This window comes from Myzus persicae, unplaced genomic scaffold (genome assembly GCF_001856785.1).
Source record: "Myzus persicae strain clone G006 unplaced genomic scaffold, MPER_G0061.0, whole genome shotgun sequence".
Lineage (NCBI taxonomy): Eukaryota > Metazoa > Arthropoda > Insecta > Hemiptera > Aphididae > Myzus > Myzus persicae.
The window spans coordinates 653,064-667,751 of NW_019102203.1; the positions used below are offsets into that span (position 1 = coordinate 653,064).

At 29.0% G+C, this 14,688-nt stretch overlaps 3 protein-coding genes across 7 annotated transcripts; 1 reads left to right on the plus strand and 2 right to left on the minus strand.

The window, feature by feature from the left end:
* Positions 1-3,595: 3,595 nt before the first annotated feature.
* LOC111031539 (splicing factor 3A subunit 2) lies at positions 3,596-5,607 on the minus strand. Its single transcript, XM_022311538.1, has 4 exons — positions 5,394-5,607; positions 4,529-4,706; positions 4,200-4,463; positions 3,596-4,117 (listed from the first exon to the last, which is right to left on the minus strand). The coding sequence occupies exons 2-4, from the start codon at positions 4,680-4,682 to the stop codon at positions 3,702-3,704; spliced, it is 834 nt and encodes a 277-aa protein (XP_022167230.1). The 5' UTR covers positions 4,683-4,706; positions 5,394-5,607; the 3' UTR covers positions 3,596-3,701.
* A 458-nt stretch (positions 5,608-6,065) lies between these two features.
* Positions 6,066-11,112, plus strand: LOC111031537 (apoptosis inhibitor 5). Its single transcript, XM_022311536.1, has 9 exons — positions 6,066-6,372; positions 7,756-7,917; positions 8,016-8,181; positions 8,249-8,607; positions 8,674-8,853; positions 9,497-9,654; positions 9,722-9,953; positions 10,028-10,172; positions 10,246-11,112. Exons 1-9 carry the CDS (start codon positions 6,295-6,297, stop codon positions 10,338-10,340), a joined length of 1,575 nt encoding a protein of 524 aa, XP_022167228.1. The 5' UTR covers positions 6,066-6,294; the 3' UTR covers positions 10,341-11,112.
* A 1,123-nt stretch (positions 11,113-12,235) lies between these two features.
* LOC111031540 (mediator of RNA polymerase II transcription subunit 7) lies at positions 12,236-14,617 on the minus strand. 5 transcript variants are annotated; one of them, XM_022311541.1, is made up of 4 exons: positions 14,313-14,617; positions 13,757-13,953; positions 12,781-13,071; positions 12,236-12,717 (listed from the first exon to the last, which is right to left on the minus strand). In XM_022311541.1, the coding sequence occupies exons 1-4, from the start codon at positions 14,359-14,361 to the stop codon at positions 12,532-12,534; spliced, it is 723 nt and encodes a 240-aa protein (XP_022167233.1). In that variant the 5' UTR covers positions 14,362-14,617; the 3' UTR covers positions 12,236-12,531. The 5 variants fall into 5 exon arrangements, with proteins under 5 accessions (XP_022167233.1, XP_022167231.1, XP_022167236.1 ...); XM_022311539.1 differs by having other exon boundaries at positions 12,237-12,717; positions 13,757-13,965; positions 14,313-14,615; XM_022311544.1 differs by having other exon boundaries at positions 12,237-12,717; positions 14,426-14,614.
* Positions 14,618-14,688: the final 71 nt, after the last annotated feature.

Consider the following 14,688-nt stretch of genomic DNA (forward strand, 5'->3'; position numbering starts at 1 on the left):
GACCACGTATATTATTATGACGTAATATTATTACTACGGGTTTTAAAAATGACAAATAATTAAACATTAATATTATAATTTCATTGTGTAATGTGATGAAAATAATCAGTGTGGCAATCTGTACAATATATAATAATAGTATAATAGTACAAATAATGTTGATATAATATTATATTTATAAATTTTAATAAATAGATTAATACCTACCTTTTTCGACATAATCGAGTTCCAAATGTTTCCACAGTTCAGAATTTTTAACGTCTACAAATTTAATAATTTCGCTAAAATAAAAACAAATGAAAAATCATTACATATACATACATCATATTTATTTTAAAGAACCTTGAAACCTTATAGTATTTGAATTCAGTTTTAAGATTATTATCCGAAATTTGTATTTCAAAAGCGATGTCTCACTAAAATATCTACCAAAATTGAAAATAATTATTTTTTATCTTCTACACCAGCCGCGGTCTCGACCTTTTTGAGGCCACAATCATCAAACAGTTATTACAACCCCATAATGTAAACTAAAAATACTTTAGCTATCGTTTTGTTATGATTAAATATTGCATTAAAATGTTTATGGTGTATGTATTGGTGGCCGTGGCCCACAAGGTTGAGAATCACTGGTCTGTAATACAACACATTAATAATTTAAAAAATGTATCATAATGCGGAACGGCGTAATTTAGGAAACGCGAAAGCCAACATCGGAAAACTCCATAAAGAACGTCAGATTTGTATCGACATAATATTACGGCTTCCGAGCAGCCTATGTGGCTGGGTTTGTCGAGTTTATTACACACCTAGGTGGCTAGGTACCTATTTTGTGATGGGTTTGTGCAAATATGCGCATATAGATGTGTTTAGCTAAACATTTCGAATACCTACGGTTTATTGTGATTTGTGGAAACTAACTCGTGTCTTTGTATTACTTTTTTGATGGAAATATTTGAGCTTACATTTTTTTGTAACAGATATTATAATACTCCAATCAGGGGTTAAAGTGGGGGGGGGGACGCAGGAGTACTCAGTCCCCCTACCTCTGATGGTGGTTAATAAGTGTACCCGTTATGGCCGTTAACGAATTATGATTGTATATTAGTATACATTAGAGTATTAGACATTATACATACGATTACATATTATGGAACGCTTAAAATTATATGGAGACATTAATCCCCTCTGGAATTTTTTCCCACTTTAAACCCTGACTGCAATCTAGTTTATATTTATACTTTTTTTATTAGTATTAGGTATAGCTAAATATTAATTAATAGTTATTTAGCCATGGTGTTAGGAACCTACTATTAACCTTGTTACTGCAGCGCAACTACCATTAGCAACGAACTATAATAAGCGTTCACCGTATCCATGAGTGATCATGACTTCTGATAGTAAAATGAGTATATTTTACTTTGTTGAATAATTATTTGTTTTCTATTCTTAATTGTATATTTATAACAGGCATAAGTGCATATCATTCATTTTCACTGTCAGCATTTTAAATGTATAATGATTGTGGAGAGGGGATTTCAATAAAATTAGCACAGTAGATTTAGGATGAGAAGTCTGACTTTTTTCTGTGATTCATTGATAGGTATATTATTTATTGACTACCCCATATTTTTTCAATATAATTGTGTACAACATATATTATATAATTATTTGTTATTGGTTAAATATTTTTTAAAGGTCTATTAAAAATTGATTCGACAAAGTCCTCATTACCGTCTTCACTAGTTGAATATAAAAAATATAAAATTTCTGCTTTATTTGGCTCATTGTTATTTATATTTTAATTACACACTCACACTACCCGTAGGGAAATAATAAAATACACGTTTATAGAACTTATTATATTATATTATATAATATGTATTCAGTATTTCAGTGGCATCAAACACGTATTGCAAGTGGGGTAAATACCACAGAACTTTTGAAAAGAGGTTGACCCCCTCCCTTATTCCGGCTTGGGTGGGTGGGTAGGTGGTATCTCCCTTTAAACAGGGTTTAACCCTACAGTGGTTTAATAAAGATTAAAACTTAAAAGTCACTGAATGTATGATATAGTACATTCAATTGGATTAAAATTTGATGATTAGGATCAAAGGACACCGGTCAATGACCAGAAAATATTAACAAGGAAATTTAATTTAGGGATCGAAAAAAAAAGACGCGCCGTCACAACTCACGAGGAGCTCGGGCGTTTATCACCTCAAAGTGCAAGAAACTGACAGTACACTCACGTCAAATATCAAACATAACAAAACCGAAAACCACACTATATGCAGGTTGCGAAATAAAAATAAATTCCATAATAAATTTAAGATACATAAAATATCTACACCAGTAAAGTAGCGCAGTACTGCAGTCATATTTTGAAAAAACGCTATTAGTTTAATCTTATCGAAATACCTCAGTAGTGTATGTCTAGTGACCCATTTACGCAGCTTTCTGACTAAAAATATTCGTACTAATGAAAAACAAAAATAATGTATAGATAATTCTATCTGTCATCTGACAAAGATAAAATTAGATAATTTTTGACAATTCGAAAAACAACCGATAACCTAACAATTATAGACATTCAATAAATAAATATTTAAAATTCATAAGATTTTTAAAAATCAAATAATATAATTATGTTTAAAACATGTAAAAATAAATTTGTGTTATTTAAACTAGAATAATCTAAATCATGGATATTTCTGACCAGTGGGGTATCCAGGAGTGGTTAGGGGGTTGTAACCTTGCTAAACATTGTTAAATAATAACAAAATTTGCATTAATAAATCATTTTCAGATACCTAATATTTCTAAACAATTTTTTTTAACCACTACCCAAAAAAAATATTGATACCCCACTATTATAACTGACAGTTAATCGATTTGGACTCAAAGAAAAAGAAATGCAAATACATAGTCTTAGCTTCAGCTTTACTGATGACAGAGACTGACAGCTCTATCAGGATTAAGTCTGCTGGAGGTGTAATATTATTATTATATTTTTTTGTGTCTATAATAGACACTCAAAATAATTTGATTTGATTTATGTATAATAAAAATGGTAATACATTTTTCACTAATTAAAATATGAATAACCATCTATTAAAATTTTAAGCTGATAAAAGAATGGGCTCCTCACAGCTGTGACCCTCCTGTTGATCTAATGGCTGGAGGGCCACAATTTAAGACACAAATTTCCCAACTCTCTTGGTTCCAAATTTGATAACATTGCAAGTTCTTATCAGTTACTTTTTTTTATCTCATATTTAATGTTTAATGTTCTATATTTTTAGCATAACTATAATGTAAAATATTTTAAAACATATACAGCTTAAATTTAAAATTAAATAAGTCTACAAATAGCAAACGACTTTGGCATATTTTTGTTGTCTGTAGATACACGGGAATATTAAACAATCAACTAGTTAAATGTTAGAATAATCAGAATAAGGCTACAGTCAAATAATAATTATAGGTGTTACAGGTAAAAAATATATGCACAGTTTTATTTTGTATACTCCAATAACTTTTATTGAACATACCCTAAAAAATTGATTTAAATAAAATTTAAAATTTAAATTTATTTTGAAGTACGTTTTATAGTTAAGAAAAATATTTATGGTCTTTTAGATTATGACAAAAAAAAATTTAAAACTATAACAGTACAATTATTTACTTCCATAAAGTTATTAACCCATCAATTGAGGCGGTGGAGGTATCATATTATTCATCATTTGAGGTGGTCCAGGATTATACATAGGCGGAGGAGGGAACATATGAGACATCATATTCGAACCAGGTTGATGCATCATGTTGTGTTGTGGTGGAGGTGGTAAAGAAGGTGGAGGAGGTTTCATTGGAGGTGGTGGCTTCATTTGTTCAACTTTGTAAGCAAATTGTAAATAAAATTGTTTTGCTTGGGTATTCCAATGAGCCCAAAACTTCATTTCAGATTTATCCACTTCACGACTTGGTACTTTAAAAGAAATTGTCTCGTAAGGTTCTGCAGCAAACAACAAATACTGCCATTTCCTGTCTGGTGGCTCAATTCTTTGTTCATATGCAGACATAAAACGATGACGTGGTCGTACATTATCAGTAATTTCTAAACATAGATAATACAATAAAAATTAAATCACCATGTATTCAAACTAAAAATAACATAGCAAATAAAACAAATTACAAACCAGGATAATCGATTTGAAAAAGTAAACTCTGTTGGCCCGTTTCTGGGTCCTTTTGTTTTGTAACTCGATACCCAGGTCGTCCAATCTTAACAAACTTTTTAGTTTCTACCCTTGGTTTTTCAGGAGCTGGTTGTTGTGGAGCATCTTTAGCTTCTTTAGCTGCTCGGCGTGCTAAATTTGCTTGATGTTTTTTACCTTGTGTATGGGCCAAATAACTTCCCTCGTTATTATGAAGAGTCAGACAAAGTTTACATTCATAGGACCCTGAGGAAATTTGTACATTATTAAATATTATTTATTTATTTACTTAATGTAATTATAACAATTACCTAAATGATTTTTCATAAAATAAGGATCTTTCTGTAGGTCAATAGTTTCCAAAGCCAATTGTCTAAGACGTTCACGTCTATCCTTATTAGTCTCAGTCCATGATGCAACGCCACCACCTCCAGTTTTACCGCCAGGACGATTTTGGTAATCCATTTTTGTAATTTAATTACAAAATCTCTGTGTGACAATAATATAATATATTGTATTTTACATTTTTAAATAATGATTATATCTTATAATAGGTATATTTTGATTAATAATTAATCATCATTTTTATTTATTAGTTACTAGTCAATAAATTATAAACAAAACAATTACTACGATTTTCAATGTCAGAAGTTAGAACTACATGGGTAGGTATACCATGTATCTATTGTTATGTTCTCATGTAGTGATCTAATAATAATCAAACAAGATTTTTTGACAAAAACTCTTTTAATATAGGATATAATATATTGGTATGTCAAGTGACTGGTGAAGCTAAACAAAATGTGTTGTTCTTATTTTAAGTTGATTTTGATACATATTATTTAGTGAACCTTACAATTTGTTTACTGTTTTCCTCGTCAGTAGGTTCAAGTGTATAAGTGTTTATTCATACAATGAGTTCATGGATACCAATGTTGACATTAGAAAATTATAGTTAGATGCCCTAATCTTATATAGGTAGGTAGTTATGTCCCACTCGCATGTACGAAATTATTATATTTAATTACAGAATTTAAAAATACGTGATTCGTTACACGTGAAAGCATTTGAGCACCTATCAAAATCAAACATGTAAATCAAGTTATGGGTTGTAACTTACTAACGTATGGCCAGTGCCGGTTACAATAATTGCAAAACGATGACATTTAAACTTACCAGGAAAACTCAAAAACCAACGTTGCCGTTGTTCTCAGGAATGTTGTAATTACTGATGGTCTTAAAGAAATAAATCCAAATTCGAACATTCATTACCCAGATTGGGCAGATCGATGGTTCAAAACTTTTGCCTCTAGGCAGTAAGCAGTAGCTATTAACTTCAGCGAGTCTAAGCTTGGTTTCTCAGTAGAACGACCGTATACGCCATACCGTGATAAAACGGTGTTTACTGTTTAATCAACACATTGCTGCCACAACAACAACATTGAGTTTGAAACGAAAACACAAATGAACAAAGCACAATAATGTAATGTATTGTATCAAAACGATCGTTTTAGAATTTTGGATCCACCAACATGTCCATTGTCTGCGGATGTCGATCCACTTGTAATAAATAAACTCAGAATAATTATTATAACAATATAATATTATAGTTTATTAAATCTCGGATGATGATAAAATATCCAACGAGGCAACGATAAATCATGATATTTTCTGTAGTGAAGGGACCCCGCGCTTCGTACTAAATAGTAAAAAATATAATATAATTTTTTGTTTCGCTTGTTTACGACACTGGTAGGTAACCTAAACACGTTGTGGCTACCCCATACCACATACCACTCGTACCGGAACGCCGTCCTTTTTGATAATTATTATTTACATACGAAACTATACGAAATCGCGGATTATCATTCTGAAATTCCGAATTCTCGAATCTTGATTCACTAAACCCACCCGCTGTCCGCAGTCCGCACTAATGCTCCTCGTTAACTTATTTGGCTGTTAAGAATTCGTATCTGCCGACTGTCATTATTCGTCACTTTAAAGACGTTTTTATAATAGTTATTATCGCTTCATCCGTTAACCGTCTGTCAACAGGAATCACTCGCACAGTAGGAAAATGGAGGCCGAAGACAATATCCAGAAAATGTACAAATACTTTGGTATACTAGCCGACGCAAAGGAAAATATTGCCGAAGTAAGTTTTGTCACATTCGTATTTGCCGGTATTTGCGCTCCAAAGATTTTAGAGATAAATTATTTTTAGTCGAAAGATTGTAACTAATTTATTTATTATATTAGTATTTAACCTGACCCAATTGAGAATATTAGGTATAAGAATTTTTTTTTTAAAACCAAAAATTATTTGATTCAGTAATATTTTTTTTCTCATAAAGTTGCTTAAAAGTTTGTTGTATAGAATGTCTAACATGGTTATGTTGGTTCATTAATACAATGGTTGTCTTAGTAAAATTGTTTACTTAAATTTAAATGTGATTTTAAATTGTTGTAAAATAGTCAACATAAAGGTTAGCATGATTTGCTGTTGATACATTTTTTTAAATGTTTAAATTTATACTTGAAAAACACTTGAATATAAAAAGTCGCTTTTGTTTGTTCTTTGACTTATTCTAGAATTTAATGCAAATATGCACTCCCTATACAGTATACTGTAGGTTTGAATCAATATAATGTACCTATAGTATGTGTTCGAGTATGTGTACCTAAGGGTTCTTAAGTATTGCTGTTTTCATACTCAAAATTTACCATCAGCCACACAACTGCATTCCAATACCTACTTCAGTTCTTTGGCTTATCCTCTCTGGTTTAGAGGGCAGTCAAACTATAACATTTCTTTGTGTGCTACAAACATTTTCCTTTTACCCTCTCTGTTTCAAAATTCTATTCTTTTATTCTCATTTTATATTTAATGTTCTTGTTTCTATGTGACTCTACATTATAATAACTATGCTATGAAAGTAGGAACTAACCTTCATAAATAATAGGTTATACTAATAGGTTTGGTACTTGAAGTTTAAGATAATACAAATTATTCTTACTTATTCATTATCATTTCTTTTCTAATTATTATTTAAATTTCATTAATTTAAAAAAAAACATAAAATATAGTTATAATTTTATACCTATCAATAAGAATAATTTTTCTTATTTATCAAGCTATCTATATTAAATTAGATGCAAAAAATAAAAATATCATTCTATCAAATATTAAAAAAAATGGATTTAGTTAGGTTCTTTATTTCATAAACATTGTTTTGTTGAAATATCATTACATTACCTATAGCTTCTTAGATTGTTGTTCATAAGATCATTTTACGATACCCACCACATATTTACTGCACTAACTAAGTAATCTAAATATATCAATTATAAAATTATTAAAACAGATTCTAGGGGTGTACTCTGATAAGTTATTTAAAGAAATAAGTAACAATATATTCATAGGTTGCAGTAAAAAAAAAGAAATGGTACATAGTTGCTTACATTACCTAGGTGTAATATTTTGTATGAGTAAACTATCCATTAACTTCTTGTAATTAGGTGTTTAAATATTTTATAGAAAGAACCCGAGTATTTGGAAATATTATCAGCAGTCAAAGGATCAACAAAAGAAAAGAGACTTGCATCTCAGTTTATAACCAGATTTTTTAAATATTTTCCAAACCTTGCTGCTCAAGCATTAGAGGCTCAGCTTGATCTTTGTGAAGATGAAGATATTTGTGTAAGTAAATGGCCAATCTATTTGTGTATATATATGTATATTCATACAGTATAATATTTAGTCAATAATCAATATTTGATGTCCACATATGTACTTAGATACGAAAACAAGCAATTAAAGATTTACCAGTATTGTGTAAAGAAGCTAAAGAATACCTGACTAAAATAGCAGATATACTAGCTCAGTTACTTCAGGCCGATGACCCTCAAGAATTACTTGTAGCCCAGAATTCATTATTATCGCTCTTTAAAATTGATGCTAAAGGTAAATATTTTCATACAATATGAACAATCTATGATCTATGTGTTTACTTGTTTTTCAATCTATTAAGGTGCCTTAACTGGAATATTTAGTCAAATGCAATCAAATGAAGAAATAGTAAGGGAACGTTCTATGAAATTTATATTGAACAAAGTAATGGCATTGGGTAAAGAAATAATTAAAAAAGATGTAGAAGATTTAATAATAGCAGAATGCAAAAAAGTTATGCAAAATATAACTTGTGAAGAATTTGAAACACTTATGACTATCTTATCATCGACTCATCTAATAAATACACCAGAGGGACAAAAAGAACTTGTTGAACTTTTAGCAAGCACAGCTGAACTTGATCAGTTTTTTAATCCTAAAGATTTAGATCAAGTAAATCGGTTCATAACTTGTTTGGATTATTCCATTCCATTTTTTTCGGTAAATGTTTGCTATAAAGTTCAAATTTTAGTTGAATGAATAACCATAACTATAATTTTATTTCAGGCTCATGTGGAATCTACTAAGTTTATTGTGTATATATGTGAATTATTGAATCGCTATACCCTTATAAAAGATAACGATAAACAGTTTATTATTTTAAAGTCATTAGCAGAATCAGTACCATATTGTGGTAAACTGATGAATCCTGAAGCAGTAGTTGGACAAGTGTATCAAGCTCTATTAGTAAGTAGTTGAAATTGTTTAAATAGTTCATTAAGGTATTGTCAAATTTGTTTATAGAAGAACCTTAAATATCTATAATACCTCATGCATGTTTAAAATAATATACAGGCTGGTCCAAATTCATTATTTTAAAAAGTTTCAGCTTCTTTCAAAATATTTTGTTTGACAAATTATGTAATTTTAAAACAACATTTTTGGAACAATTTCTAAGCCCTGAGCCAATTATTTTGAAAGTTTTGCCATAAATTATATACATTTAACACATAATATCCTAGATCAGTCTTGAACTTGTTGATGTAATGTCTGATATACATATCAGTTATTTGGTTTAGTATAGAGTTTGGACTTTATTTTCCTAATGAATAGAATCCTAGCATAAATATATTTATTCAACAACGAACATATAATATTTTGCAAGGAAAACTCAAATTCGCACTAAACAATGTAGGTTGCATAAATATTTTGTTTAATAATAAGTTTTTAAATATCCATTCCAATTTCTTAAGCAAAAAAATTGACTCAAAAACCTATTAATAGAAAAAGTATAAGTATATTCAGTTGCTATTAAGGGAAATAAAAACTGTAATTAATATTTATAACCTTGAGTACAATATTTAAACTTAATGTGAATACCCAATTTTAGGATTTAGTTACCGTTCCTGAGAATGATTCCAATAAAAAAGTTGAAGATATGGATTTACATCGTGTTGAAGCACTTTTGTATACTTTTCATAAACTTGGAAAACAGTGTCCAGATTTTTTGAGCAAAGACCCTGAACGACAGAAAGATTTTAAAAAAAAGTAAAATAAACAATAAAATGTAATTATTAGTTTACTTTAAATTTAATTGTGTTATTGTTATTTTTAGGTTATTGTACGTTGGAACATGTACTCAAACATTTGTGAAAGTTGTCAGGCAAGACTTGAAAGAAAAGGGAGAAGAAGACGTAAAAAATGATCCAACTGTTGAAAAAAAATTAGAAGGGTTGAAATTAGCTTGTAACATAAATACGTTAATAAAAGAGTTATTCAATATACCTCCTAGATTTAAAGCAACTGTCAACCTGTCCTGGCTTGGTGGTGCGACTAAGTCCAAACTTGTAAGCAATTCTTGATTTAGACTTAAAAGTATAAAAAATATAAAAAAAGAAATATAAATCATTTTTATTGTCAGGCTCAAATCATTCAGGAGGGTAAAAAACATGAACCTATTACAGTGGATGGAAAATCTAAACGGATCGATGGCAGCAATAATAGCCAACAACTATATCAGCCTCCAAAGGATAAATTTAGTGCCAAATTCTCAAATAATACAAATAGTAACTATACCACTTACACATGACTAATTAACTGTGATAAACATTTTTTCAAATCAAAAAATTTTCATTTTAGATAATAATCGTCGTGGTGGTAGTAATACTGGTTGGAACGCTAAAAGATCATTTGATACAAACAATGCCAATCGTCGTTCATGGAGACCATACTAATAAAAATTACGTTTTAATTCATTAACATTTTTTTTCACGCTGTGTTCTTAGTACTTTTCATATAATAAGTACATTACTGATTTAATTGTTAAATGTTAATATTTTTCATTTATTTTTAAGTATTAGTGCTAATTATATAATATGATTTAGTATTATTGAACTATGTACATATTCAATTTTTTTCTGACCAATTATTTTGTAAATTCACTAAGCTTAGCCACCTTGTAACTTTCTAGATTAATTCTTAAGATTCAAATACAGTTTTGGACAAATAATAAAATTGGTTCTTACTTAATTTGAAAGTATATTTTCATCATAATTTAAATATTTAAAAAAAGTATATTTTTGAAAACAAACAAAAAAACTGCAAAGACTTGAAATAATTGTCAATGAACTTATAATATAATATAGTATATTCATAACTTTTTATAAGTGGCAGTAGTTATATTAATTTTTTTTATATTAAATGTGTGACAACTTTTGTATGTAATAAAACAGTAACTATTTCTAATGTTATTTGTTGAATTTCTGATTGTTTCTATCTACAACAGCTGCAACCCTTTATTTTTAATATTTGATGAATCAACTTCAAACAGTCACGACCATAATCAGAATTATATTTAGTATATTCAATGTCTGTTTATAAATAATTTATTGACCATCTGAATACACGGTCTGCTGCCATTTTGTATACTACTTAACTTAAAAATATGAATATATTATGTGGTATACTATTGTGATATGTTCAACTATAACTGGGATAACTGCATCATTATTATTTAAAACCACTTCAGACATTTATTTTTATTATTTTAACGGTAAACGACATAATGAGAGATCACCAATTTATGGATATATTCGTCTTCTCTTACTTATTGATTCATAATATAAAGTAATTATACTTGATTGAAGCTGTAGAACTATATTGAAACCATACAATACATTTCAGTATATATTTATTACAAGTAATTATATATGATAAATGTTAAATGTTTATTGATACTAATTAAATGTTGTGTACTTTTATTTAATCTCTTATAATATAATCTATTGCATTGTGTATTGTTTGTTATTGTATTTATTTTTATAATTCAATAATTATAGCATAGAGTAAATATTAATAAGTAAAATTAAAATTTTTGTCACTAGAGATTTGTTAACAGTAATATATTGGTGTATAATTAATGTCTTATGTGCAGGTGTTGGTATGACCGACTGTTTTTTCTGTTGCATACGCTTATTTAGAAGTTTTTTCTATGTATTAGATTGTTTTCAATGGGGTAGCATGAAGGAGGGTATCTAAGGTGTTGCAACCCCTCCTCCTCACCACCATCAACATTTTGCGAAAAATATAACTATATGCTTCTGTTTTCTTCAAGATAAGTGGTCTTATGATTCTATTTCATATTTAATATTAAATTAGTATGAAGATTGATGACTGCAATAGTGTGTAAGCTCCCCGCAATGTATATTAAAATTGTGATGTTTAGTTTTTATTGATATATCACCTAACCAAAATTGTTCTATAATTTTAAGACCAAAAGTTTCTTCCTTGTTAATAAAATTGTATATTTTGCAACATAACAAACCAATGTAAGGTATTTATTGATAAGATATTGTTTTGCGGGCAGTCTTCTAACACTATGGTTTTTCGTTATCATATTTTCTAAAATATAATATGGTTCCACAATGGAAACAAATCAATTTAAAAAAAAACAATATCCTGATGGATGTAACCATGGCTAAATAATAGGATACAACTATATAAGTACTATTTAAAATGTATTGATAAAACTACATACTGTAATGAGGATAAAAAATACTAGTCACAAAAAATACCATAACAAAATTTATTCACTTTAATTTATAAGAAAAAATAAATGTAAAACTAAAATCTACGTAAATTCATTATTAAATAATTATTTTAGAAAAATTAATTATATAGTTGAAAAACATGATTTGATATTTTAGCAGTACTGTTATCAATTATTAAACAATTATTATCAATACAAAAAAAAAGGTATATTAAATTATTCATTGTGTTTCAAATTTGAGTATACACAAAGGTAATGTATAATATATGGACATAAGTGGTCCAAGTGTAAAAGAATGACAAATATATTGTTAGTTTAAAATATTTTAAGTATAAATATATAAAACAATAACAAAAGATAAATAAACTGTCTAATTTTTAGTTGTTATTCATTGTATCAATAAGATGACACATCAATTTATCTTTAGGTACACATTTGTCAACTCTAGGTTCATCGGCATTTTTCTGTTCTAAACGATCAATTTTGGATGTATCCACCATGAGCTTAGAATCAAGTTCTGTGTCTGGCAAGTTTTCTAATGTTTGTTGTAAAATATCGCTAACCTAAGAAATATCAAGTTCACAATTATTATCAATATTATAAACACCAGGAATCTAGAATTTTACTTTATCAATATGTTTTTGCAATCGTATTGTGGTTTCATTTCTTTGTCTCCTCTGCAAGTCTAACATGACACGGACTGTTTCCCGTGCTTGGTGAGGACGAAACTCATTTAATAAATGGTGTATGTGTATAAACAGTAGACTTATGTCGTCAACTTTTTCAGCTCGTCTAGGAGAGTCAGGGCATTGGATCAACAAATCCAATAAGTCGAGAAAGTTAACCAATAACGAATGGTTAAGTTTTCGTAATTCACGTCGTCTATCAAAATGTTGAGGGTATAGACGCTTAAAACCCTAAAATCATATATTTTAAATTAGGGTTATTTTTGTATAATATGCAAATATATTATATATTTATACTGTTTCTATTGTAATTATTCAATTTCAATCAACCAAAACACAATAATACCATGGTAATAACAAATAATATTATAATAATCATAAATAGGGCTCGGGAGTTGATTACCTTAAAACAATTAAATAATGACCTAAAAAATGTAAATATAACATAAAAATTACAAATATTGATTTAAGATTAATAAAAATAATTTTTTTTTTTTGTAAAGTACAAGTTACTCAAAATTATTGTACTGTACTAATTAGAGCATATTTAAAGTAAAAATTAAATGAACGAACATTATCAGTTTGTAAATATTTCTATTTTGAAAAACTTCTCTTCACGTACACAAAAGTGATTGGATCAAATTAGAAATTAGCAAAACTTTTAGCACTTAAGTCATCAGGAAAAAACTTGCTTGAAGCTAAGTTTCTTTAAACTGGTGGGAAATGAGTAAAAATGTCAAAAAATGACATACAATGAAAAAAAATTAATTATAGATTAGTTAATTAGATTTGCATGCTATTGAAACACAATTTCAGCTAAGAAAGTATCATCTTAAAAGTTCTAAAAAAAAAAAATGCAAAATTCATCAACTCCGATCCCTTAATCCTAAATTATGATTTTACTAACACAACATACCTGACTTTCCAAAGGTCTTATTATACTATCTTCAGCATTATATGGGTTTCCAAACATTGTGTAAGTTTCTTGAATTATTGGTGGCGGCTTAGAAGCTCGACCTCGTCTAATGTTTTCATCTGAATAATTTTGAAAGTATTGCACGGGTGGTAAAGGCAAGGAACAGACTTGCATTGCTTCTTGGTTATTTGCCATTACTAAACGATGTACTTAAAATATAAATTCTCAAATAAATTTTTTTGACATATTTATAACATAAGGTTAATTGAAATGGGATGTAATAACAGTTTTACAAAAATGTTATACTTTATAAATTTATAAAATGGAATATTGTTTGTTTTAGAAGTATAGTTAACTCTCGATTATCTAAGGTCTTCTGCAGAACTCTGTACAGTACTAAAAAAAATGTGACTCCCCACAGTAAAACCTAAGTATAAACGGGATTCTCGGATTGTGTGAATAAGAAAATTGGATTCAAATTGCTTTTACGATTTACCTAAAAACTGTTGTAACTTTAAGTTGCTGTAGGTGGCGATATGATCTGAACGCTACGCACCTGTACGACTAGCGGATAATACTGCCACAAAAAGTCGCAAAGACCGCATACAATTATTCAGTTCTCTGTCAAGTATTATTCGATAGTGAAATATTTCGATTAGTGATTCTTACTTGCCAGTCGCTACGCAGAGGCACTCGGATCACCTCAAATCTGAACTCTGAAAGTCTGAAATCAGTCACTCACTCACTCACTCGTGTAGTCGAGTCGACACTCAGTTTGTGTATCGTGTATGGGGCTTATTGTCATTTATTTTTATGTTATTGTTGTTAACGGGTAATCATGATTCACGAAATTCATTGGTGATAACGGCGATCGATCCGTTATCAGCTGCGGCCCAAATGATCTACTCGGATATCCGGTATTCCGGTTACGA

Excerpts from the sequence above, each read along its gene's own strand:
- LOC111031540 (XM_022311539.1), bottom strand. The coding sequence starts at position 14,361 with ATGCGGTCTTTGCGACTTTTTGTGGCAGTATTATCCGCTAGTCGTACA. Across the intron at positions 13,966-14,312 it reads ATTATCCGCTAGTCGTACAG|TACATCGTTTAGTAATGGCA; the intron begins GTGCGTAGCGTT and ends TTATATTTTAAG. Across the intron at positions 13,072-13,756 it reads TAAGACCTTTGGAAAGTCAG|GGTTTTAAGCGTCTATACCC; the intron begins GTATGTTGTGTT and ends ATATGATTTTAG.
- LOC111031537 (XM_022311536.1), top strand. The coding sequence starts at position 6,295 with ATGGAGGCCGAAGACAATATCCAGAAAATGTACAAATACTTTGGTATA. Across the intron at positions 7,918-8,015 it reads GTGAAGATGAAGATATTTGT|ATACGAAAACAAGCAATTAA; the intron begins GTAAGTAAATGG and ends ATATGTACTTAG. Across the intron at positions 9,655-9,721 it reads CAGAAAGATTTTAAAAAAAA|GTTATTGTACGTTGGAACAT; the intron begins GTAAAATAAACA and ends TGTTATTTTTAG.
- LOC111031539 (XM_022311538.1), bottom strand. The coding sequence starts at position 4,682 with ATGGATTACCAAAATCGTCCTGGCGGTAAAACTGGAGGTGGTGGCGTT. Across the intron at positions 4,464-4,528 it reads TTTTATGAAAAATCATTTAG|GGTCCTATGAATGTAAACTT; the intron begins GTAATTGTTATA and ends AAATTTCCTCAG. Across the intron at positions 4,118-4,199 it reads TTTTCAAATCGATTATCCTG|AAATTACTGATAATGTACGA; the intron begins GTTTGTAATTTG and ends ATCTATGTTTAG.